General features: G+C 44.5%; 1 protein-coding gene across 5 annotated transcripts in view; it reads right to left on the bottom strand.

The window, feature by feature from the left end:
* LOC109912528 (nesprin-1-like) overlaps window positions 1-22,566 on the bottom strand; it is a 194,567-nt gene extending 172,001 nt beyond the window's left edge. For all 5 annotated transcript variants that reach the window (XM_048600820.1, XM_048600819.1, XM_048600821.1 and 2 more), the window contains exons 1-8: window positions 22,349-22,566; window positions 19,996-20,258; window positions 18,051-18,216; window positions 15,706-15,861; window positions 13,007-13,159; window positions 10,046-10,228; window positions 6,130-6,267; window positions 4,687-4,872 (exon numbers count right to left, since the gene is read on the bottom strand). In XM_048600820.1, the coding sequence (XP_048456777.1) occupies window positions 4,687-4,872; window positions 6,130-6,267; window positions 10,046-10,228; window positions 13,007-13,159; window positions 15,706-15,861; window positions 18,051-18,216; window positions 19,996-20,258; window positions 22,349-22,453 (1,350 nt within the window). In that variant the 5' untranslated portion in view covers window positions 22,454-22,566. The remainder of the gene's footprint in view (window positions 1-4,686; window positions 4,873-6,129; window positions 6,268-10,045; window positions 10,229-13,006; window positions 13,160-15,705; window positions 15,862-18,050; window positions 18,217-19,995; window positions 20,259-22,348) is intronic.
* Window positions 22,567-24,966: the final 2,400 nt, after the last annotated feature.

Raw genomic sequence — 24,966 nt, 5'->3', positions numbered from 1 at the left:
CTCACCTTGCTACCTCTCCTGAAATCTCTCCCCTGGTTACCTCTCCCTAAACCTCTCACCTCGCTACGTCTCCCTACACCCCTCTGTCTTGCTGTCCTGATTTTTATTTGTCGTGTTGGTAATGTTTGATAATACTCACAAGAGGCGCTGTGGGACATTTTATTACATTAAAGTTTATTTAAATGCATGTTGTTATTGTTGTTCAATTGGCAATTAACTGGCTCAGTGAGCACACGGATAAATGGTGCAGTCTTTATTACTCCCTGAAGTCAGAGTCAAATTGTGGTTCTATTGCAGCACAAGCAATAAAAGCTTAGCAACACCAGACCAGTGACTCAATTAAAAGGTGTCAAGGCATACTTTTTCATCCTCCTTCTGCCTCCCCCTAATTCTCTCTCTATCTCTGTCTCACTTTCTCTCCCCATGTCTTGTCTTTATCTCTCTCTATCTCTCTCCTTCCCTCCCTCTTCATGTCTCTCTCTGGGTTAAGACGACATCAGACTTGAGCACGGTCCTTCTTCTTGTGCAGTGGACTTTTAGAAAACCCCTGGAAACACAACCCAAAAGTAAACAATGAAAAAAAAATACGTGGTAGCATCTTAAATTGTTTTAATTGTTTTGTTCCATTGAAATGAGGAGGTTTAGCAACCCAAAGTTCACAGATATCATACAATGGACTCTGAAGTATAGAGATGAACCAGCTAAATCTGCTGATCACAAGCAGCCAGTTCACTGCTCACTGACTTTCATCAGAAAAAAGCAGATATCAGTATTTAACGTGAAATGAGCGTTTGAGATTTGGGGATTAGAATCCACTGTTTTGTTCATCAGCATTCCTCATTGCAGGATAACAAACCAAGTTAAGTTGGCTTCTGGACAGAAAAAGGTCCAGAAGTGAACTGATGTTTGTGCTAAACTAGATTTAGAATAAAACCTTTGTAAGTCTCCAATTCAAGTGCTTAATTCAACAACTGGATAGCAGCCTGTTTCAATACTGAAATTCTTGGTTCCCTCATTCCTGCTCCCACTAACACAACTGAAGCTTCTTAGTCCCCCAGTTTCCACTGCCCCCACCAGCAGGGACTTGATCATCTGATCCTCTTGCCGGTTGTTCCCATTCCTGTCCTCAAGAGTCACTGAAGTCAGAGAAGACCCCTTCAGCAGGTCCCTGGGCCTACCAATTTGTTCTGGACTTGATGGGCCAAATGGCATGCTTCCACACTGTGGGGACTCTACGATTCTAACCTCTGCCTCTTGATGGGTCACTCCAAAACCAGGTAGAGGGCGAGTGTAAGCTTTACGAGCGTACAGTGTTGGAGTAGGCCTTTGAGCCTGCTCTACCATTTAATATGACCATGGCTGACCTAATTGTAATTTAAGTTTCTTATTCCTGCCTCCTCCGATAACCGTTCAGAAGGGTTTACGGCTCAAAGGACTGAATAACCTATTCACGTTCCTATTTTCTATGTTACCTTGTCCCAAGATTCTACCTCTGCCTCCAAAGTAGCAAAAGACTCTCGTTTCCATCACTTTTTAGGGTAGAGAGGTCCAAAGACTTACAGCCCTCAGCGAGAAAAAGAATTAAAAATATTTCATATAATTTCACGGCATGTGGGCATTGCTGGCTGGGCCAGCATTTACTGCCCGTCCCTTGTTGCCCTTGAGAAGGTGGTAGTGAGCCGCCTTCTTGAACTGCTGCAGTCCATGCGATGTAGGTCCATGCATAGTGCTGCGAAGGAGGCAGTTCCAGGATTTTGACACAACCACGGTGAATGAAAGAACAGCAAGATAGTTCCAAGTTAGGATGGTGAGTCGTTTGAAGAAGGGAATTTGCAAGCGGTGGGTTTCCAAGTGCCTTTGAGGTGATACAGTCACGGATTTAGAAACCTCAGTGGTTTGCTACAATGCTTCACAGCTGATGGTACGCACTGCTGTCACTGTGCATCGATATTGGAGGGAGTGAGTGCTGAAGGGGTTGGATGGGTGGTCAGTCAAGTGGACTGTTTCCCCCTGGATGGTGTTGATCCTCTTGATAGAGTTACACCCATCCAGGTGAGTGGAGAGAATTCCATCACATTCCTCACACATGCTGGACAGGCTTTAGGGAGTCAGGAGGGGAGTTACTCGCTGCATAATTTCTAGCCTCTGACCCACTCTTGTAGCCACTGTATTAATAAGACTGATCCAGTTCAGTTTCTGGTCAGTGATAATCCCAGGATATTGACAGTGCGGGATTCAGTGATGTTAATGCCATTGAATGTCAAGGGGTTGTCTCTTGTTGGAGATCGTCATTGTTCATCTCATGCGGTGTGAATGTTAGTTGCCACTTATCAGAGCAGGCCTGGATGCTGTCCAGGTCTTGCCATATTTGGAGATAGGCTGCTTCAGTATTGAAGGATTCGCGAATGGTGCTGAACATTGTGCAACTGTCAGTGAATGTCCCCATTTCTGACCTTATGATGGAAGTAAGATAATTGAGGAAGTAGCTGAAGATGATTGGGCTCACGACAGTGCACTAGGATAGTATCCTGCAGGGATATCTTGGTACTGAGACAATTGATTTCCAACAACCCAACTGTCTTTTTTTCACTAGGCATGACTCCAACCAGCAGACAGCTTTTGTGTTTTCCCAATGACTTTGTTTTGCTTGGATTTCTTGATGCCATATTCTGTCAAATACTTCTTTGATGTCAAGGGCAGTCGCTCTCACTTCACCTCTTCATTTATGAAGAGATGGAAGGTTTGAGTTATAAAGAAAGGCTCTTTAGGCTGGGACTTTCTCCACTGGACCACAGGAGGTTGAGAGGTGAACTTATAGAGGTTTATAAAATCAGAAGGTTTTTACACATTAGGGTGGTCACACCAGAGGAAGTGGTGGATATGGGTACAGTTACAACATTTAAAAGACACTTAGATAAGCACACGAATAGCAAAGGTCTGGAAGGATATGGGCCAAGAGCAGGCAGGTGGGACTAGTTTAGTTTGGGATTACATTCAGCGCAGACTGGTTGGATCGAAAAGGTCTGTTTCTGTGCTGTATGACTCTATGACTCTGAATTTAGGAATGTACAGTACCTATATTTCAACTTATACAAGTTGAATCATAGAATAGAATCCCTACAGCGTGGAAACAAGCCCTTCGGCCCAACAAGTCCACGCTGCCCCTCAGAGCATCCCACCTAGACTCATCCCTCATAACCCATCTGATCTACATATCCCTGAACACTACAGGCAATTTAGCATGGCCAATCCATTATGTTTCATTGTTTTGGTTTTGATAGGAGAGATCCTACAGAACCTAACTACAGCGTTTATATTGGCTGTAACAGGAAAATCTGATTTACTTTATATTGTTTGCATTAAAACTGCACTTTGAGGGACACAGCTACTTTTTTTTAAGCAAGGAATTACTATACAAAATGGAATTCGGGAGAAAACTCTTTACTGGAAAGTGGTATAAAAGTAATAGCAGAAGCAGTGGTTGAGGTGAATAGGATGGCTTTACATGAGCAACAGCCATATACATACCTGAGGGAACAAATGTAAATAGTTTTAAATGAAAGCAGGTGGAGGGGGAGGCTTGTGTGGAGCATAAGGACCAGCACAGAGAGTTGGGCCAAATGGTCTACTTCTGTGCTGTAAATTCTACACAGCTATTTCATGAATTACTGCTTCAAGTTTTGAGATAACTTCTGATATTTCTCACACAAAGAATTCCCAGTCTTCTCTGTGTTATGGTGGCCTATGTGCTTCTGTCGGGGGGAGGGGGGAAAGTTTCATTTTAGGGTTTCTCTGAAATATTTCTTGCAAAACACCTTGCTGTCAGAGATTGATCATGAGACCGAGCTGCTCGGGAGATATGCAGTGGAAAAAGGGTCCACCAAAGGTTTCTTTTCAGAATGAGTAGGTTCCTGGGCACAGTTCTGTCTTCAAGCAGTTTAATTTTAATTTAGAACAAATTGATTGCAGATCAAGAAACATCCTTTTCCAGCAGAAGTCAAGGAAAATACTAAATAATGGCTGAAATAGTACAAAACTCTTGTTAATTGCAGGACCTCACTGGGGAGTCTACAACCGTATCACAGTTAGAAGGGATTTGAAGGAAAACCCTTGTAGGAAGTTAGAAGGGATTTGAAGGAAAACCCTTGTAGGAAGTTAGCAGAAGACCCAAAAAATGACAATCCTTAAATGTACCTTCGAAACAGTAATCAGAGCAAATCATTAATCTTCCAGTTTCTGATAGGTGTACACCAAATTGGTGTAGAAAGAAAGTTAAGAAGTTTGTTTTAAAGTGTAAAGCATTTATATTCATTGCGCTTTTAATATCATTAACATAACCAACTATTTAAGAACAAGTAGTTATTACTATGCATGTTCTTTGACTTTTATGTGGTAAGACTTCTTTTCATTTAAACTGTGAATCTTGTGGCATCACTCTTTGAATAAGTAACTGAGATTTCATATTCTAAAAAAAACACTCAAACACATCACTGATTTTACAGAGCTCATTTAAGTTTGAGAATCTAATCTAAACTTCCGGCACAAATGTCCGTGTCTTGGCCGTGCTTTGGCATTAATCAGTCCCAGCTCTGTGGGAGCTGCATTCCCCTCTCGCTCTAACCCTGCCCCATGTTTTGAAAAGAAGAGATGGCAGAGGAGCTTTAAGCAAAGCGGTGACAGCTTTACCTTAGCTGCGTCTTGCAGGCTCTGAAGGCAGGTTCGCATTAGTTGCTGGAGCTCGTCAGTCTGCTGGCGGAGGGTGGTCACACGCTGAGACATTGCCCCCGTCTGATACACATCACTGACACTGTCTAACTTCTCACCCATGGCCTGCAGATCACTCTGGATTTCCTCAGATTCACGGAGGGTGACCTGCAAATGGAAATAAAGACCTGGGATCAATATAGAGTCTTAGGACATCCTAGAGCATCTGACAAACAAGCAGTCATACAGTGTGGAAGCAGGCCATTTGGCCCATCGAGTACACGCGAACCTTCCCAAGAGCATCCCACCCTATCCCTGTGACCTTGCATTTCCCATGGCTAACCCACACATACCTGGACACTATAGCATGGCCAACCCACCTAACCTGCACATCTTTGGACTGTGGGAGGAAACCGGAGCAAACCCACCCAGACGCGGAGAGAATGTGCAAACTCCACAGAGACAGTCACCCAAGGGTGGATTTGAACCTGGGTCCTTGGTGCTATGAGGTAGCAGTGCTAACCACTGAGCCACCGTACTTCCAGATTTTTATTTAATTCAAATTCTACCGGATTCGAATTGTGGTTCCCACAAAATTACCTGGATTTATGGATTGACAGTCCAGTGATAATGCCACTAGGCCACTGAGTTCCCATTGATCAAATGCAATTAGTGTCATTAGTGCAAATAAATGTGAACAAACTGCTCAGGGGGCTCCGATGTACAGCCAAAGTTAAATATTGGATGTGAAAAGAATGACTGCATTAATACAGCACTTTTCATTTCCTTACTACGTCCTGAAGTGCTTCACAATGAGTAGTGCACTTTTTGAGCTACAATTAATCAGTGCTGTAATGTAGACGTCAGAGCAGCAAATTTGTGCATTTCAATGTTCCCACAGGCAGTGATGGAAATGACCAGGTCACGTTCATACATTGGTCGAAGGACAAGTAGAAAAGAAGATAAAGTCGCCATACTCCCAGAGGAGCACAGGGCTGCTCCCTCTCATTAAAGAGAAACGAATGGCGATGAGTTTAACCGGAGGGTCAGCACCTTGGTGGTAACTTCAACCAGTGAGGGTAAATATTCACCCAGACCCCAGGGAGAGAACCCCTGGTTGCTTTTCAAGGGTTACCATTGGACCTTTTACATTCACCCTGGTTTAACAATTAACCCAAACGACGGTGCCTTTGACAGTGCAGTATTCACTTGGCACAGCACGGAAGATCCAACAAATTGTGGGTGATCTACAATCAGCTTTATACCCTGACTATATCCAGCAACCACAGCTGACATATCTGCTGGACAGGAGTACTCTGCACTGACTCAGCCAGAGAGGTAAAGGCAAGGCCATCTGCTGCAAGGACCGACGTTGTTGAGTCAGTTGCTAACATAGGCTACTCGTATAAAGCATTTGTGTCCTACCTGGTAGGTGATCAGTTGGTCATTGAGCTGAGCTGCAGATTGCCAGCTGATGGCACTGTAGCCGAGATTCTTGGCTTTCTCCAACCACTTCAGCACAAAGTCAAGCATTTCGTGGAATTCCTCCAACTGTGAAGCAGCCTGACGAGGTTAACAGGAGCAGAAGGTTAGGTTGGAGCAGACACAACATCATACACCAGAGCAGCACAGAAACACACAGACACCAACACGACATATACACCGACACAATACAGACACTGCAACACAACAGACACCAACAGCAACACAGACATTGATACAATGCAGACGCTGTAACACAGCATATACAGGCAGCAACACAGACACAGACAGTATCACAACACAGACATACAAAACAACATGATATATACACCAAGATACAGAAGTGACAGATGAGTTGTACTCCATACAGGGCAGGATTCTGACGAATCAGTTTTGTACTGAATTGGAGTTATTGGAGGTTGGGGAGAGACAAGGGAAAGCTGGAGAGATTGAGCTGTTCATGGCTAAAGGTGACTGGGAAAATTGTCAAACACCATCACAATGGAAACATTGTTTTGGGAAAGCTGTCCCGTGTTCTGTTTTTGCTAGCAATTTCCTATCCTCCTGAGGGTGTCGGGTCTGGTGTCATAGGTTTCTAACGCCCTTCAGCAGCATGGCGTGCCTGAATCTGGACATAAACATTGGCTCATCATAGTCATTAACAACAGAGTGAACCTCTCCCTGCAGCCTCCACCACCACCCATTCCCCACAGACTTTCATCCTACAATGGGCTTCATTCCACCTTACCAGCTTCCGACCATCACCTTTCATCAAGAACAACACATCCAAAGCTTGGCCCTTCGTATCCTGTCCAATTCCTCCTGGAATTCCAGCACAACCCATTAATCCTCTCACACCCCTTCTAGCTGGATCTAAACTCCTCAATCTACCTGTCCCATTTGCAGGCAAAAGCTTCACCCATCTGACCGCATCCTCTCAAAGTACTCCCCAGCCCCTCTGCCTCTCTGCATCTCTCAGCACCATGAAAGACTCAATTTTTTTCAACTACCTTTCATGGCCTCTCGAGACCCCCACCATAACCTCAGACACCAGTTCCTATCCTCCCTCCAGTGAGGCACCATCAGATCTTTATAGCAGCAGTGAATCCTTAACAGCTGCCTAAGTGAGCAGTTAGGCATCAATTTAACGCCTCATTTGAAAGACAGCACTTCTGACAACACAGAACTCCCTCAGCACTACACCTTCACAGGTCCCAGTGGAACTTGAACCTTGAACCTTTCAACTATCTCATTCAGAAGTGCTACCAACTTTAACTAATCTTTATAAAGTACCTTAAACTGATGTTTATGGAGTACCTCACGCTGTCTTTACATGCACTACTAACCTATCTTTATGGCATAACCTTAAAGGATCTTCTGTTGATATTTACTGTGTACCTCAAATTATGTTTCAATCTTGATGATGATATGAATCTATCACTGAGAACAGGAGGATCCTCAGGGTCAAAACTCTGCCTCACTGTTTCTGACCAGGCGAAGTGGTGTTTTACTGAAACACTTCTACAGACAGAACCACTTACTGTGCTGCACACAGAATCAATTATAGTCAGAGTCATTCAGCCCTTTGAGCCTGCTGTACCATTCAATATGATCATGTCTGATCAAGTTTTAGCACGGAAGGGCAAAATGTGTCGGTGCAGGCTTGGAGGGTGGAAGAACCTGTTCCTGTGCTGTATTTTTCTTTGTTCTTTATTCAGTGGAGGGATTGGGAGTGTCCATTAATCCCTGGAAAAACTGAATCTCAGGAACATGCTCAAACACCAGTTGCTTTTTCATCCACATCACTGACAGTTCAGAAAGCTGCTCCTCAGAATTCAGAGCACGATGGGGTTTAATGAAGATGTGTGGGTGCGATGACCATGGGCAGAAGTTTACAATCCCACCCCCCCCTCACCAGACCAGTTTGAAAGCTGGGGGAAACATGGGTTTTAGAGAATACAGCGAGTGCCCTTGCAACATCCACATTCCCACTCCCAAACTGTTTTCCATTTTACTGGTGGGGTTTGACAGTGGAGGTCTTGGGCTTACTGTTAGCCCAAAGTGGCCAATTAGTGGTTACATCAGGGCCTCATCCCACTCCTCCTGCTGTTTGACTTGGGGCAGGGGAGGCCTATACGAAGCAAGTAGCTGGCAGCTTTGGCTTCCTGTTATGGTCTCTTCCATGTAAGGCATCAAACACCACCATCCCACAACCCCCCACCCCCCACCCACCCATCAAAACCAGAGTCACAGAAAACCCCCTCCCCATTTAACCTTCCCTACCCCGGCTTCTCAAATCTAGCCTGTCAATTCTCAAACCCACCCCCCCTCACTGGTGTGTGCCAGCCTGGTCTCACCCATACCCTACCTATTCGTGCTCATAGCTGGGATTCCATTAGCTCCCCTTCTTCAGGGACTGGCTGTAGTCCCAGCACTGGCCACCACTCAAGCCTGGTGCTGCTGTGATTTACAGAGCTTCCAAGTGGGCATCAACTCTTTGATGGAAGCACCTCCTCCCTAGAGAGGACCAGGAGTGGTGAAGTAGCTGCGATCTCACCCTGACCTAAATAACTCCCCACTGAACAGCAAATGGATACCAGATGGGGACAAGGATCAACTCTTCGGTTGGCGGGGCAGGAAACCGTACCAGCCAGAAAGTTCTGTCGGTGAGGGTGGGAGCCTCTGGGTTGCACTGTATATGTGGAGGGATCAGAACGGAACAAAGAACAGTCCAGTGCAGGGCCAGGCCCTTCGGACCACCAAGCCTGCACTGACACATGACTGGGACTAAAACCCCTTTGCCTACACATGGTCCATATCTCTCTATTCCCTGTCTATTCATGTATCCATCAAGGTGCTTATATGTTGCTATGGTATCCACCACCTCTTCTGGCAGCGCATTCCTGGCACTTATCCTCTGCGTAAAATAAAAACTTGCCTCCCTCATCTCCTTTAAATTTTCTCCCTGTTTAACTTAAACCTGTCTCCTCTAATAATTGATATTTCTACCCTAGGATAAATACTCCGACTATCCATTCTGTCCATGCCTCTCAGTTTTGCAAACTTTTATCATGTCACCCCTCAGCCTCTGATGTTCAAGCGAAAACAAACCAAGTTTGTCCAATCTCTCCTCATAGCTAATACCCTCCAAACCAGGCAACACCCTGGTAAATCTTTTCTGTACCCTCTCCAGAGCATCCACATCCTTCTGGTAGTGTGGTGACCAGAACTGTACTCAATATTGTAAATGTGGCCTAACTGGAGGGCAATTTAGCAGGACTTTAGGAACTTGACGAATTGAGATCTAAGAAACTGGAGCAGGAGGAGGCCATTCAGCCCCTCAAACCTGTTTCTGAATTCAATTCGATCTTGATTCATTTGGACCTTAACAATTACCCACCTTGATTCCATATCTCCTATTAACCTCACCGTTCAAAAATACATCAGTCCCAATTTTGAACATTCCAATAGGTTGAATTGATTGATTCAGTAGCAGTTCTGGATTTCCACTGCCCCATGCATGAGAAAGTACTCGCTAACATCCTGCCTGAATGACCCCGCTCCAGTTTTAAGCTCATGCTCGCTTGTTCTGCACTCTCCCACATGAAAGATGAGTTTCTCTCCATTTGCCTAAACAAATCTTTCAATCATTTTAAACACCCCAATTCAATCCTCCCTTAAAAATCTACATTTAGGCCTACACTGTGTAACCTCTACACACAATCGAACCCCTCTTAGCTCCATCGCGGGGGAAAAGATGGGCAGAAATGAGAAGGGATAATGTTCTGAAACCACAAATTACATTTGAAGACATGAAGAGGGCAGATTTTGAGATGTGTGTACAGCTGACATTGCTTACCTTGTTAAGTTTGGAAGCTCTGTACTCGGTCTCCTTAAAGACCTGCTGATAAAGGCTCGATAGCTTCGTCATGTCATCGGTCAGACACTTGCTCTGTTGAGGGTTCTGCTCTATGAAATCCTGTATCGTTGCATCCAGTTCCACGAGTTTCACGTTACAGCTATCCAGCTTGTCCCAAAGTCTCTGCAAAAGCCAAATCCTGTCACAATCAAATCTCCACGGCTCCCCCAGGATTAAACTTGGAATGTGCTCAGAAAACATAGTGCCCAGGCTTCTTGTGTCAGGCACAGCCCATGCAGTAGTACACTCATCTCTGGTTCAGACTCTTGTAGGTTCAGGACTGACTCCAGTTCAGGTACATAGTTCTCTGAGAGTGGCATTACAGGTATAACAGGGTGGTTGAGAAAGCATTTAGCACGCTTGCCTTCATTGATCAGAGCAGTGAGTTTAGGAGTTGGGACATCATATTGCAGTTGCACAGGACATTGGTGAAGCCACTTCTGGAGCACTGTGTACAGTTCTGGTTGCCCTGCTATAGGAAGGGTATTATTAAATTGGAGAGGGTGCAGAAAAGATTTACCAGGATGTTGCCAGGAATGGACCGTTTGAGTTATAAGGAGAAGCTGGATAGGCTGGTACTTTTTTCACCGGAGCGTAGGAGGTTAAGAGGTGACTTTATAAAGGTTTATAAAACTATAAGGGATATAGATAAGGTTAATAGCCAAGGTCTTTTCCCCAGGGTGGGGGAGTGCAAAACTAGAGGGCATAGGTCTAAGGTGAGAGAGGAAAGATATAAAAAGGACTTGAGGGGCAACATTTTCACAGAAGGTGGTGTGTGTATAGAATGAACTGGTAGAGGAAGTGGTAGACACAGGTACAGTTACAACATTTAAAGGGCATTTGGATAGGTACATGAATAGGAAAGGTTTAGAGGGATATGGGACAAAAGCAGGCGAATGGGACTAGTTTGGTTTGGGAAACTTGGTCGGCATAGACAATTTGGACCGAAGGGTCTGTTTCTGTACTGTACGACTCTATGACTTTGCTAACTTCTCAGTGCAGTACTGAGTGAGATTTGCTCCATTAGAGTTTTCACCTTGCGGGTTTGTTGAACTGCTGGCTCTGCTCACATTCTCACACTTAAGATCCAGCTATTTTGACGAAAAGCCAGGGAGTTCTTGCTACTGTCCTGCCAGTGTTTGTCTCTCAACTAGAAGCCACTTAAAAATAGATTATCCGGTCATTATCTTGCTGTGTGTAAATTGGCTGTCGTGTTGTCCTCATTATAACAGTGCCAACATTTTTAAAAAGTCTTTCTTTGGCTGTAAATCGCTTTAGGACACCTTGAGGTGGACTATTTCAAGATCTTCCATCTTTTAACCATCATTATGAGTACCTAGGGTAGGTTTTAAAGCTGGTTAGCCCCTCAATTAACAGCCATAAATCAGGTGGAACTCCACACATTGCCTGTGGCAAAGTTCAGGAAGATTGGGTCTTCTCAGGGACAGGGTCAACAGTCAACAGCAGGGTCAGAGCTGGAAATTGGAAACTGAGGTTTAGCAAGGAGTGACACCAAGAGAGAAGTGGTGGTGACAGGATAAGGAGGACCATGTCTAAACTCGCAGCAGCAATCTACGTAGTGACTTTTAACTGGATCCTACTATGGCAAGGATGATTCAGAAATAAATGAGTGAATGAGCTGCAATTCCTTTAGAGAACTGTTGGCTTCTCTTCATTACATAAGCTGAAATCCTACTGGTATCAGCCTCTAGAGTTTCAGACAAACATAAGAGTGATGAAAGCTAAAACATTGGAATCATTTTGGAACTAACTGAATGCTGCACTGTCAGACCTTTTTTACATGAATGATCTGCAACGGACAAAGTAGCTGGAATTGTCTTGGGACTTTCTCATAATTCACCGCCTACTTGGAAACTCGATAGATGTTGTTCTACAAAATGTTGACGCTTGTACAAAGGGAGCTGTGACTTTGAGATGGGGAAGGTTTCAAGAGAGTTTTGTGAAATAAATAGTCTGTAAAACTAAAATGATTCAGCACTCTTATGTCTATGTCAGAAGGACCATGAGTTCAAGTTCCACCCAGGAGACTTCAGCCCCAAATCCATACTAACACTTCCAGCACAGAGAAAGTGCTGCACTGTTGGAGGTGCCTCCTTTAGAATGATACATCACATTGGCTTAGTCACCTTTCGTGGTGACTCAGGCAAGCACTAAAGATCAAGTGGCCCTGTTTGGTTATCAGAATATAGGCCAACAACAAGCAAAGTGGATCAATTCCTCATCAATCTGATGACAATTTGTAGGATTTGCAGGATCCTTTGTGTGCACAACAAAGTGACCACACATGAACAACTCGCTCGGGAGTTTCTGAGAGATCTGACAAATGGCTGTAAGAACAAAAATCATTTCCATTCTGGATTAATATGATAGTAACATCTCATAGAATATGGACAGGGTGGAAGCAGGCCATTCGGCCCATTGAGTCTACAACAACCCTCTGAAGAGCATCCCACCCTATTCCTGTAAACCTGCATTTCCCATAGCTTACTCATCCACATCCCTGGACACTACGGGACAATTTAGCATGGCCAATCCACCCTAACCAGCACATCTTTGGTCTGTAAGAGGAAACCAGAGTACCTGGAAGAAACCCACGCACACACAGAGAGAATGTACAAACTCCACACAGTCAGTCCGTCGAGGCTGGAATCGAACCTGGGATACTGTTGCTGTGAGCTATCATGCCACTGCTTGCACTGAAGGTAAGAGAGCCAAACAACACGCAGGCTGCATGGTTTTGAGGATGCTCATTGAACCTTGTTGTGTGTGTAGATATAGAAGGTATGTGCAATTCGTTGTAAGATGCTGTGAGCTAAAGACAGTAAAAATTTGCTTCCTGTGTCACAAACAAATGAAAGAAACAGCCTGGCCCTGTTTTACCTTGTGCTCAATCTTGGCTTGTACAATATCAGTTCCTTTCTCCTTCAGCTTTCTGGAGATATCGTTCAATTCATCAGAGATCTGCTGCATCCTGCAGTTAAAGTCCAGGGTCACCGCCTGCATCTGCTGAGCTTCTCCTTCTTTCAAATTCACCTGAAGAGTGAGGGCACCAAACGTTAGCATCTGGGAGTCTCGGCTCACAGTGAACACAATCTGTTCCAGCCAGTTTCCAACGGGAGCTACTCAACATCTATGCTTTTCCGGAAAAGGTTATGGTGGGCATGGGGTGGGGCCGGACTAGAGTGTTGGGAGAGGAGAGGCTGAGAGAAAAACAAATTGCATTAATTTGTTTCACCAAATGGCTTCAATGTAAGCAAATGTGCAGTTATACATTTTGGACCAATTAAGGATTGATCAGGGAACTTTCTAGATGGCATGAAGTCAAATACAGTAGATGTCCAAAGAGACCTGAGGGTTTAGGAGCGAAGATCATTAAAATGCTGTATTCAGGGGCAGAAAATAATCAAAGAAGCCAATGGAATGCAGGTCTTTATATCTCGGGGTTTGCTGTACAAGGTGCAGAAATCACATGGCAGTGATACAAAACCTTGACTAGATCCCACTTGGAGTTCTGTGAGCAGCACTTGGGCACCGCACCTACGGAAGGATATATTGGCCTTGGAGGGAGTATAATGCAGGTTTACAAGAATGATACCTGGACAGGGGTTAGGTTATGAGGAGAGATTAGGCAAATTAGATCTGTTATGTTTAGAATTTAGAAGGTTAAGAGATGATCTGATCGAAGTCTTCACGACGTTAACAGGTAAATACAGGATAAAGATAACCTATTTCCACTGGTTGGGGAATTATAAAACAAGGGGACATAGACTGAGAATTAGGGCCAGACTGTAGAGGAGAGATATCAGGAAGCACTTCTATTTGCAAAGGGTGTTAGGGGTTTGGAACTCTCTTCCATAAATGGCAGTGGTTGCTGGATTTGTTGTTAATTTTAAGTCTGAGATAGATAAATTTTTGTTGAGCAAAACGTACTAAAGGATATGGGACAAAGGCAAGTAGATGGAGTTAGGCCACCAAACAATTGAATGGCAGAATGGGCTTGAGGGGCGGAATGGCCTACTCCTGTTCCTATGCTTTTCTAAAGCTAGTTCAAGACTTATTTTATTGATAAAGACAGAATCACCTATCACAACCAGTTATATTGACTTTTATGAGCAGTTCTGGCCACTCGTTTTTAAAACAAACATTCACCATGAGGCAGCAGTAAGTTGAGTTGTCCCGAGCCACCATCGTATTTCTTAGGCAACTAGGACTCTCAGCTAATCAGCCGCCCCCATCACCCATGAACTGGCGCAGTTCGAGAAAGCAACTCATCACCAAGGGCCACTGGGCATGAGTAACAAAACCAGCTTCCCGTGAAGGAATGAAGAAAAGAGTAAGATTGTCAAGACTAGACATCTGCCTGCAGGGAGAGATCGCATGTAAACATCACACTGCTTTGTCCCAGTTGGAGAACTTGCTTTGCCCAAAGATAATCATCTTTGTGAGTCAGTAAAGGAGTGGATGCCTGACACTTCAGCCTAAGTGACAGTAATTTTGGGACAAACTGGTGTCCCCTAATGATGAAGGCAGGAGCATAAAGCAATTGACCAAGAGACTCAAGGCCTTGCCTTGACACAGCTCAGAGAGAAGCTGGTCAGCAACTGATGCTCAAATCTGCACTCTCTGTGGAAAAATCCAGCAATGGCAAACAATAATGAAATAAACAGTTATTTTACGTTTTGTTAAAGTATGTCTTAAATCGAAATAGAATGCAACGCCTGAAGTGTTTTCATTACGTGAGAAGCCGGTTGTCTCTTTTAAAAACTTGTTCTTGAGATACAGGCATCCCTGTAGATTGACGTTTTATTGTCTCATTCATTGCCCTTCAGAATGGCACAATGCATCACTACCCTCTTCTCCAGCTCCCAAACTATTGCTGGAAGAGAAACAATCGGTACCTCCCAAAATACAAGATTCTGAATAAAAACCAAAAGAACTGCGGATGCTGCAAATCAGAGACAGAAACAGAAATTGCTGGAACAGCTCAGCAGGTCTGGCAGAGAAATCAGAGTCAACGTTTCAGGTCGAGTGACCCTCCCTCAGAGCTGAATTCTGAGTGTTCAACTGTCACACTTCTAACTGATGACAAGAGACTCCAAGCTATTTTCTGTGGTTTCTGTACAAAATGTATCAACAGTAGTAAATCGCTCCTTAAAGTTCATCCCAGGCATGTGAGTATCGGGGGCAAGGCCAGTATTTCTTTCCCATGCCATGAGGTGGTGTGTCTGACCATCTCCTTTAATCACTGCCATCCACATAGTGTCAATACTCTTGCGTTGTCAGAGGGGCAGTTTTGGGACTCTGACGCAGTTAGCCACAAAAGGAATGGCCATTTGTGTCCAAGTCGAGAAGATTTGTGATTTGGCGGACGATTTGGAGGTAATGGTATTCACATGTGCCTGGTGCCCTTGCCCTTCTGGGGCTGTGGGTTTGGGAGTTGTTTCTAAAAGAAATCCAGGCCAATTCCTATGATCTCTCCCGCTGATGGTACACTGGCCATGGAGAACAGTGAGTATTTTGTAGTGGTGAATGGATCCCCAGGGCGAAAGCCCCCAGCGGCTACCGAGTTCAAACTTTACCTGTTCCTCAATGGCTCCAAGGGCCAGTGTGACCTCAGCCAACTGCTCTGAGAGCTCAGAGGGCAGAATGGTGTAAAGCTCCAAGTATTTATCGCGTTGTCGATCTCCCAGTCGTGCCACAGTCTGATGTCGAGCAGCTACTTCCGTGTGAAGTTCCTAAACACAAGAGATCGCATTAGAGCAGCAGATTGGATCCAAAGAAAAAAAGTCAATCAGCAAAGACAAAATATTGTCGGTGGGTAAACGTGGCAAAATCCAGGGCTACTGGAGTCACTTACTACAATTAAAATCCCCCTGGTGTCCTGGTGCATGAACTTTTAGTTTTACTGTATTGGTTTTTGACGTCACCTCCTCCGCATAAAATTCTCATCCTGCTTTTCAAATCTTTCCATGATCTCACCCTTCCCAAGCAATAAAACTGTCCCCAGCCTCACAACCCTTTGAGATTGCTATGCCACCCGTGTGGAGATGGTAGTATGGTGGTGACAATCCTGAACTTATTAGTCAGGGGGCTGTGCTAATGCTCTAGATTCATGAGTTCACGTCCCACAGCAATAACTGGGAGAGTATATGTTTTAATTAATGAATAAATTGCTGTCACTAAAACATTTCTGGTTCAGTAACATCACATGTGACTCCCCACACACAGAGCAATGAAGTCGAATGGCCTAATCAAGCTGTTCAGTTTTAAGTGGCTCATTAGTAGCTGCTGAGGGATAATTATGGGTGGGTAAATAAATGCTGGCTTTGCCAGCAATGTCCACGTCACAAGAATAAGTGAAATACCCTTCTCCGTATCTGGCCTCTTGTGAATCACTGATTTTAAAATGGCCAACCATTCACATCTGTGCCTTTACAGGAAATTCCCTAAACCTCTCCACCTTCCTTTAAACATACTTCTTTTGACAAATCCTTTAGTCAAATGGTCTACCAGCTCCTTTTGTGTCCCCGTCTCAAATCCTCTCTGAAAACACCCCTGTGAAGGCCTTCAAATCCTTTTACTGTGTTGAAGGTGCCACAAGCATTTGTTGTTGTTTACACCTAGGCTCACCATCATTTTCTCAAGGGCAATTGGGGATGGGCAGTCAGTGCTGGCCCAGTCAGTGACCCTCACATCTCATGAGCGACCTTCCAGAAATTAAGGGAATAATAACCTAGTCAGGGTGTGATGAAGGTCAGGGGATGGCAGCAGATTCTTCATTCTGTGTTCCATCCAATCAGTACTCAGTACCCAAATGGTAAAAACAAAACTCTGGCCCAGTGTCTATTCAGGCAGCACCAGCTGTTCTCCCTGGTCAACATCAACCTTGCCCAGATGTTTGGGGGCTTCAAACTCTATTCCAGAGACTTGCGTACTATATCTGGGCTTATATTACAGTGAAGTACTGAGAGAGTGCTGCACTGTTGCGTGAAGGCCACGTTTCCCTGTCAGGTGGATGTGATAAGATCCCCTGATACTATGTTGAAGAAGAGCAGGGAAGTTATCTGTACTTCATTGCATATTAGAGATTTACAGCATGGAAACAGGCCCTCCGGCCCAACTTATCCCTGTTTTCACAACTAGTCTAGTTCCATTTGCTTGCGTTTGTTCCGTATCCCTCCATGTACCTGCCCAAATGTTTCTTAAATGACAAAATTGTACCCGTCTCCACCACTACCTCTGGCAGTCTGTTCCAGACACTTCACTACCCTTGGTGTGAAAAAAATTGCCCCTCTGAGCCCTTTTGTATCTCTCCCCTCTCACCTTAAACCCATGCCCTCTAGTTTTAGACTCCCCTACCATGGGGGAAAAGCTGTTGGCTATCTACCTTACCTATGCCTCTCATGATTTTAGAGACCCTGACCAATACTGACCCGTCAAACCACAAACCAGGAAGACAGAGGATTTGGTCCATTATTGGATTGGGAGATGGATGTGTACAAATTGGCTGCTGTCTGCCACAGAATCAAAGTGACACAGAATGAGTCCAAATGACCTGTGCCATCTCTCGTTGGAGCAATGCATTCAGTTCAACTCCCCCTTTATATTGCTATCACTTTTCAAGTTAACTTCCATTGAGTTCCCCACCAATTTCTTTTTGGAATTATCTATTATCTTTACTTCCACCACCTTAACAGGGACTGAATTCCAGGTCATTTCAAGCTCCTTTCCTATGGCCACCACGCTTCAGTATTCTGCTGGCTGCAAAGTGTTTTTGGGAGATCTTGAGCTCATGAAACATTTGGTATTCTTGCATTTGGCCTGATGAGTGCAAGGCACAAAGCTTCAGCAAGATGTCTCTCTTCTGAACAACATAAATGTATTTTTTTTCCTATTAGCTGCAGCCAATGCTTAATGTAAATACCTTTAGCTCTCGGAGCTCCGTAACTGCATCAGAAGTCGGATTCAGCAGATACTCTCTTGTTTCATGAAGCCACTGTTTGACAGCATTTAACTCACTCTCCACCTCCTCCCGCTCTTTTAACTCCTGTTGGACCATCTTCTTACTCTTCCTTATCTTCTGCCGCACACTTCAATTGGACAGAGACATTTCTCAATATTAGCTTTGACCAATTTGGGCCCACGGAACAAAATTCTCCCGTCAGGGAAAGTGCATTTCAATTTGACAATCTGACACCAACTCAAACACGATTATGAGAATGTAGCTGTCTGCAGGAAGTGGTCAACTGTGGTTTTCCCATTGAATGAAACATCAGAGGCTCTGATCAGGCCCAACATTTACTCCTTGATCAACACCATTGAAACTAATCGTCCTGTGACATATCACACTTGCTGGTTGAGGGATCTCGGATGAGGTTAGGTAATGGATCCCTTCGTTGAGGTCTGCTGTCACCGAATGCCTAGCTTCATACGGTCACAGCCAAACAGATGAGGGACTGTTGGCCTGATGCAGGGGCTTGGGAGGCAAACAGTGAACAGCCAGTGAATTGATGATAATGTGCGACTGAGGATTATTACTGGGAGAATGAAGGCGAAAGTCAAAGAAATAATTTGGTAGATTAGAGAATGTTGCCTCAAGTGAAAGGGCTGGAACATCCCTTGAAAGGAATTGGATAAGGTCTAGTAGAAGGTGGATATAAAACACCACAGAGCAAGGCTTAGGGTATGTAAGCTTAGAGTGGACAGCATTAGCTGAAAGGGTAGCACACGCATAGGTGCAATGGGCCAAATTGCCTCCCTGCAATTTCTACAGTGGCATTCGAGGAACTAAAACTTGGAGGAAATAGGAGAGAAAATCAAGACAGAGTCACAAACGGAGGCATGTGCTGTTGGGAATGAACGGAGTTAGTTTCCAACGTTAGGCTACCTGCACCTCAGTAACAATCTGCCATGTCCAGAGACAGTGTTTTGTGCCATTATGTAATGACATAAATAATGTGTCGATTCAATATTTTCGTAACAATAACACCGGATATCACACTGTGTCAATTACTGCAAATGTGGTCATTTCTAAAAGCCTTCAGCTATCCAGACCTGAAACGTCAGCTTTCCTGCTCCTCTAATGCTGCTTGGCCTGCTGTGTTCATCCAGCTCTACACCTTGTTATCCATGAAAAGCCCTAGCCTGCTTGAGGCACCTCTTGGTAGTAAACAAACATGAGACACAAGGCTTAGTGTCTAGGTTGGAGTTAAATGGTTGTGGCTGAGAATTGTTATGAGCGTCAGCAATGGAGAACAGGACTCTGGTTGTATACTATGTGCTCACTGTGTGCTCACTGCAAAGCAGGACGGGAAACGTGCTCACACTGAGTGGACCTGTGAACTGCTCGCACAGCTACACTGATAGATGGCTCTAACTCCACTGACCAACAACATAAGTTGCCTTTTCACTTCAGTTGCCTCGCTTCAGAGGTCAGCACGTTTGGACATAGAAGAGGAAAATCTGGAAAAATGGCATTGCATTAAATTGTGTCGGGAGAGGACGGGAGAAGGAGTCAAATGAAGGCAAGTTTCAGCCTGAGACTTGGCAAGGCTTCTCCACACAACACCGTGGATACCATTGGAAACAAAAGCCCTAAAATCAATTGGACACACCAAATGAGAATGGAACATTGGATCTTGCTGAATGGATGGATCTCATTGACCCTTCCACATCTTTAAGTATCTTGGGAAGTCACCTGGACATCAAGCAGGTACTGAGGTAATGACCAGCTTGCTGTTACAATCTTTGCCAAGGAAGCACTTCCGGTGCTACCCGCCGATAACTCATTCATTTACACAACTCGATTCAGGGAGACAGGTACAGCTTTAGTCAAGGCTCAACACTCGAAGCCCACCAAACCCACTTACTTGTCGTATCTGTCCTGCATGGCTTTGATCTCATGCATTACAGGCAGGTCCTCGACAGAGGTGGAAGGCAGAGCCACATCACGGAGCATGTTTAAGGCTTGTTGTCGAAGCACGGTCAAAGTGGACTGCTCCCGTTCCACCTCCTGCGCAAAAGCATCATGGTACTCCAGGAGCTCGAGCAGCTCGGTCTTCCTGGCCTTTTCAACCGAGCTGTCAGGGAGTCGATCCTGCAACTGGTCCACTACCACGGTCGTCGTCTCGATCTGAGGACCACCACAGAGGTACATGAGACCATATCGACAGTAAACATACATACCTTCCACTGACACCAAATCCCCACTTCTCCATCACCTCGCTGCAAGGGAGTGAAGGTCAGAGGGAGCAACTAGGATCAGAAGAAGTCCATTCAGCCCCTCAAACCTCCTATCAAACCATTCAATCTTAACTCCAAATCCCCACCTTGTGTAACTTCTAAAATGGGTCTTACGTTGCTGGGAAAATGGGATTGTCGAGATTTCCTGGGAAATCATCCAGAAATAAGGTCCTGATTTCAAGCTCATGAAAAACACCAAACTTAGGAACAATGATAGAACGGAACACTAAAACAGGATTTCAATTAAATCACACAGGAAGACTACATTAGGAACCCTGTGCAGGCCCCCAGTATGATGATGATGTTTTGTTACATTGCCAACCACTTTTAGGCAATGGTCTACCATAGGACTGTAAGACATTGGAACCATATATAGGCCATTCAGCCCATCAAGTCTCCTCCGCAATTCAATGGGGCCATGGCTTATCCACCTTCCTGCTTTTTCTCCATAATCCTGGATTCCCCTGAATGATTACTTGTGAGCACAGAGTTAAATTGAAAGAGATGGAGGGGTCTTCATCTTGTTGACCCTGACAGAACCAGTTATGGAGCAGTAACCACTGAACTGCAGGACTGGGAGAGAAAATCTGGGCTTTCCAACCTCGAGAGGGGTCGATTGACCAGAATCTTATGGAGAGAAATTGTTAGGGAATAGGTAAATCAGGAGCAGAATTTGAAATTAAACCATAAAAGTAGAAAAGGAAACACAAGTTCTAGCAAGTCAAAGTGCAAACTTGTTTCTGAAGCAAAAATAATTGACTCACACATGAAGTGCATTTTTTTAATGATATGCTTCTGATGGACAGGACGTTGTTAGAGCTCTGACCAAATAGATGGGCTGGGTTAGGTTCAAAGAGCCATCACTACCTCATGGCTCAACAATTTTCACCATTCTAACCCAGAATGCTAATTGTTAAACATCTCTCTTTTCCATCCTGCCTCCATTCTCAGAATTCTGTCCAGGCACAGAGACAAAAATCCATTTCTTCCCTTGTTTTATGATCATTTACCCCCATCGCAATTTGACTCTACCACAAATAGGCCAAGAGCCCTTTTGTACTTAAAGCCATTGGGATGCCTCTTTGAACTTTTGCATTCGATCTGCTACAAAAATGGACACACTGAGGAAAATGTAATCATTAGTCGGTGAATCGATAAGAGGATGTACAAAGAACAAGTGCTGCAAACAGATTGTGATGCTGTCTGACCTTGTGTCATGTACATGACCTGACCCTTATTTGGAAGGATGCACCTTTAGCCAAACTGGTGGTAACAGAGAAAGTGTCAGCAGGTTGCACAGCGTTTGTGGAAGAGAGGCACCGAGCTTCATAACAGGCCAAAGAACTTTCATCACAACGAGAATATATTAAGAGATGAAGAACTCTTGTGCACGTGCAGAGGCACGTAAAGGAGGTGGGAAGTGAGGAACAAAGGGGAAGATCTGTGATAGGGTGGCAAGGATCATTGCCATTTTCTTCAAACTAGATTTTCCGCATTTCCCTGCTATGTTTCCCGTTCTTTTGCAACTATTCACACCTCCCCGATTCTACCTTTCGCTTCCTCATTTGCTGCAATATCCCCCTCTTTTGTCTCACACCGTATCACTTTGGTCAGTTGATCCTTGCCAGCCTCCGCCCTAGAACAGATGTTCACATTGTTCCCTCCCACTCTCAGCTTTTTCTCCAGCTCTGCAAATTGTTGACAAACTCTTCGAGGGAGGAACCTGTTTGTGTAGCACCATTTCAGCCACACGATGTGGACTGAGCTCAATTCCCTAGGGACAGGTGACACAGAGGGATCCGCTACCTGCACGGCGCTAGCTAAACAAATTTCTCCCCATCCATTTCGAATGCCTTCCAGTTCTGATGAAAGGTTACCGAACTGAAGCACTAATGGTGCCCTTCGCCCTGCTGAGCGTTCTCACTGAAACTTCCCAGCGTCTGCGGAGCCTTCTGACATGCCTGTCACTCTGCCCTGTACCTTGTCAGTGAGGTTTTTCCAGCCTCTTGCAGCTTCTTCCAGCATCTTTTCCTGCTCCCGGGCGACAGTGCGGAGTCGGGTCCAACGCTGCCACACCGTGGTCATGGATCTGCTGATGGTGGCCTTGCTGGCATCATTGCCCAGGCTCTCGAGATGTGAGGCTTGTTCCTCCAGGGCAGTGATCTTCTCATGGAAGGAGTTCACCACCGACAGCAAGGACTGTGAGTGGAGAGAAATACTGGCAGAGTCAACACAGGGAACTAGAACGTCTATAACATGATAACATCCTGTTATAGGAAGGATATTATTAAGCTGGTGGAAGAGATTTACCAGGATGTTGCCCAGCAATGGAGGGTTTGAGTTACGAGGAGAGGATGGATAGGCTGGGACGTTTTTCACTGCAGCATAGGAGGTTGAGGGCTGACCCTATAGAGCCTTACAGAATCATGAAGGGTATAGATAAGGTGGGTGGCAGGTCTCTTTTCCAAAGTGGGGTATTTCAAGTCTAGGGGACATATTTTTTTAAGGTGAGAGGAAAAAGATTTAAAAAAAGGTGTGAGGGCAATTTTTTTACACAGAGAGAGTGGTTCGTGTGTGGAATGAAATCCCAGAGGAAGTGGTGGATGCGGGTACAGTTACAACATTTAAAAAACTTTTAGATAAGTAGACGAACAAGAAATGTTTAGAGGGATATGGGCAGGTGGGACTAGTTTAGTTTGGGATTATGGTCGACATGGACTGGTTGGACCAAAGGGTCTATTTTCATGCTGTATGACTTTACAACTCTATAACACCAACATACAACTAAGGAAACGCAGACTGGAAACAGACCATTCGGCCCAACAAGTCTATGCCAGTGTTTATGCTCTGCGTAAATCTTCCTCCCATTCTTCCTTATCCATCATCATAACCCTTCTCCCTCATCTGCTTATTTGGTTGCACCTTAAATTCATCTATATCATTCAGGGAGAGCTGATTGAGGAGATTCACCAGGATGTTGCCTGGGCTGGAGCTATTCAGCTATAAAGGCAGACTAGATAGACAGGGGTTGTTTTCCTTAGAGCAGAGAAAGCTGAGAGGGTGACGCAACTGAGGTGTACAAAGTAATGAGGGGCAAAGACAGGGTCGCTAGGAAGAAACACTGCCCCTTAAAAAGGGTCAATATCCATGAGTTTTAAGGTAAGGAGCAGGAGGTTTAGACGGGATTTGAGGAAAATACTTCCCCCAGAGGGTTGTGGGCATCTGGAACTTACTGCCTGAAAGGATGGTAGGAGCAGGAATCCTAAAGACATTAAGAAGTATTTAGGTGAGTACTTGAAATGCCATAGCTTACAAGGTAACAGGCCAAGATCTGTAAAAGGGCATGAGGATAGGTGGATGTTTGAGGACCAGCACAGACATGGCGAGCCAAAGGGCCTGTCTCCATGCTGGAAAAACGCTAGTATTCTATGATATTAGTATTATAATAGTATTATATTCATCTCAACTACTCCCCTATGGACGTGAGTTTCACATTTTCACTTCTCTGGGTAAAGAAGTCTCTTCTGAATTCCTTTTTGAATTTCTTGTTGACTTCCAATTATGCTCAGCCCCACGAGTGGAAACGTCATCTCTACATTCACTCTATCAAAACCTTTCATAATTTTCGTGAGCTCTATTAGGACTAGGAGCCAGCTTTATCCTTTATCAATACATTAGATCAATCTGTTCACTCTTTCTTGACAGGTAAAAGTTGCAGTAGTCTCAGAGGACTATCAAACTGCTCTCAAGAAAAAGAGACGACTGATGGAGAGTTTAACCCGAGGGTCAACATTCCTCAGGAAAGGGGAAAGATTGACAATGAAGGAAGTGGTGACCTGAGCAGGGATTGAATCTACACTATTGGTGTCACTCTGCATTGCAAACCAGCACTGAGCCAACTGAAATAACCAAACTCCTTCTTGACAGGTAATTACATAGCAGATCATCCTTGTAAGTAAATTTTGTATTCACTTAGTGTCTCAATACCCCTCTATAATGCAGCGAGCAGAACTATATGCAGCATTGGAGGTAATGTCCAACCAAGGTTCAAGACAAGTTTAGCATAATTTCCCTCCTTCTCAATTCTTGGAATCCATGAAAACAGGGAGAAACAGAGAAGGAATGGGAGCACTGGTCAAAGAGTAAAAACAGAGAATGTTCTCAGCAAGTTATTACAGTGTTTTATCATGTTATTGTACAAAGTATTGGTGTGTCAGTTATTAATATCACTGAGTTGTTGAGAGTTATTTGTTGATGTAAGCTAGTTTTTGATATAAGTTAGTTAATATTGCTTATTGTTGTGAACTGGTTATTGCAGTGATCTAGTTATTGATAATGAACAAGTTGTTGAAATGAATCAGTTATTGCTATGATCCAGTTGTCGATGCAAGTTTGGTACCAATGTGAGCTACTTATTTTATGAGCTATATATTGATGTGAGGTAATCATTGATGTGAGTTATTTATTGTCATGGGCCAGTTAATCTTGTTCAGAGATAGTAAGAACTGCCGATGCTGGAGTCAGAGATAACACAGTGTGGAGCTGGAGGAACACAGCAGGCCAGGCAGCGTCAGAGGAGCAGGAAAGCTGACGTTTTG

Source organism: Rhincodon typus, chromosome 9 (genome assembly GCF_021869965.1).
Source record: "Rhincodon typus isolate 14 chromosome 9, sRhiTyp1.1, whole genome shotgun sequence".
In the NCBI taxonomy this organism is placed as follows: Eukaryota; Metazoa; Chordata; class Chondrichthyes; order Orectolobiformes; family Rhincodontidae; genus Rhincodon; species Rhincodon typus.
The sequence above is the reverse complement of the archived record's forward strand: the minus strand, read 5'-3'. Positions and strand labels throughout refer to the sequence as shown.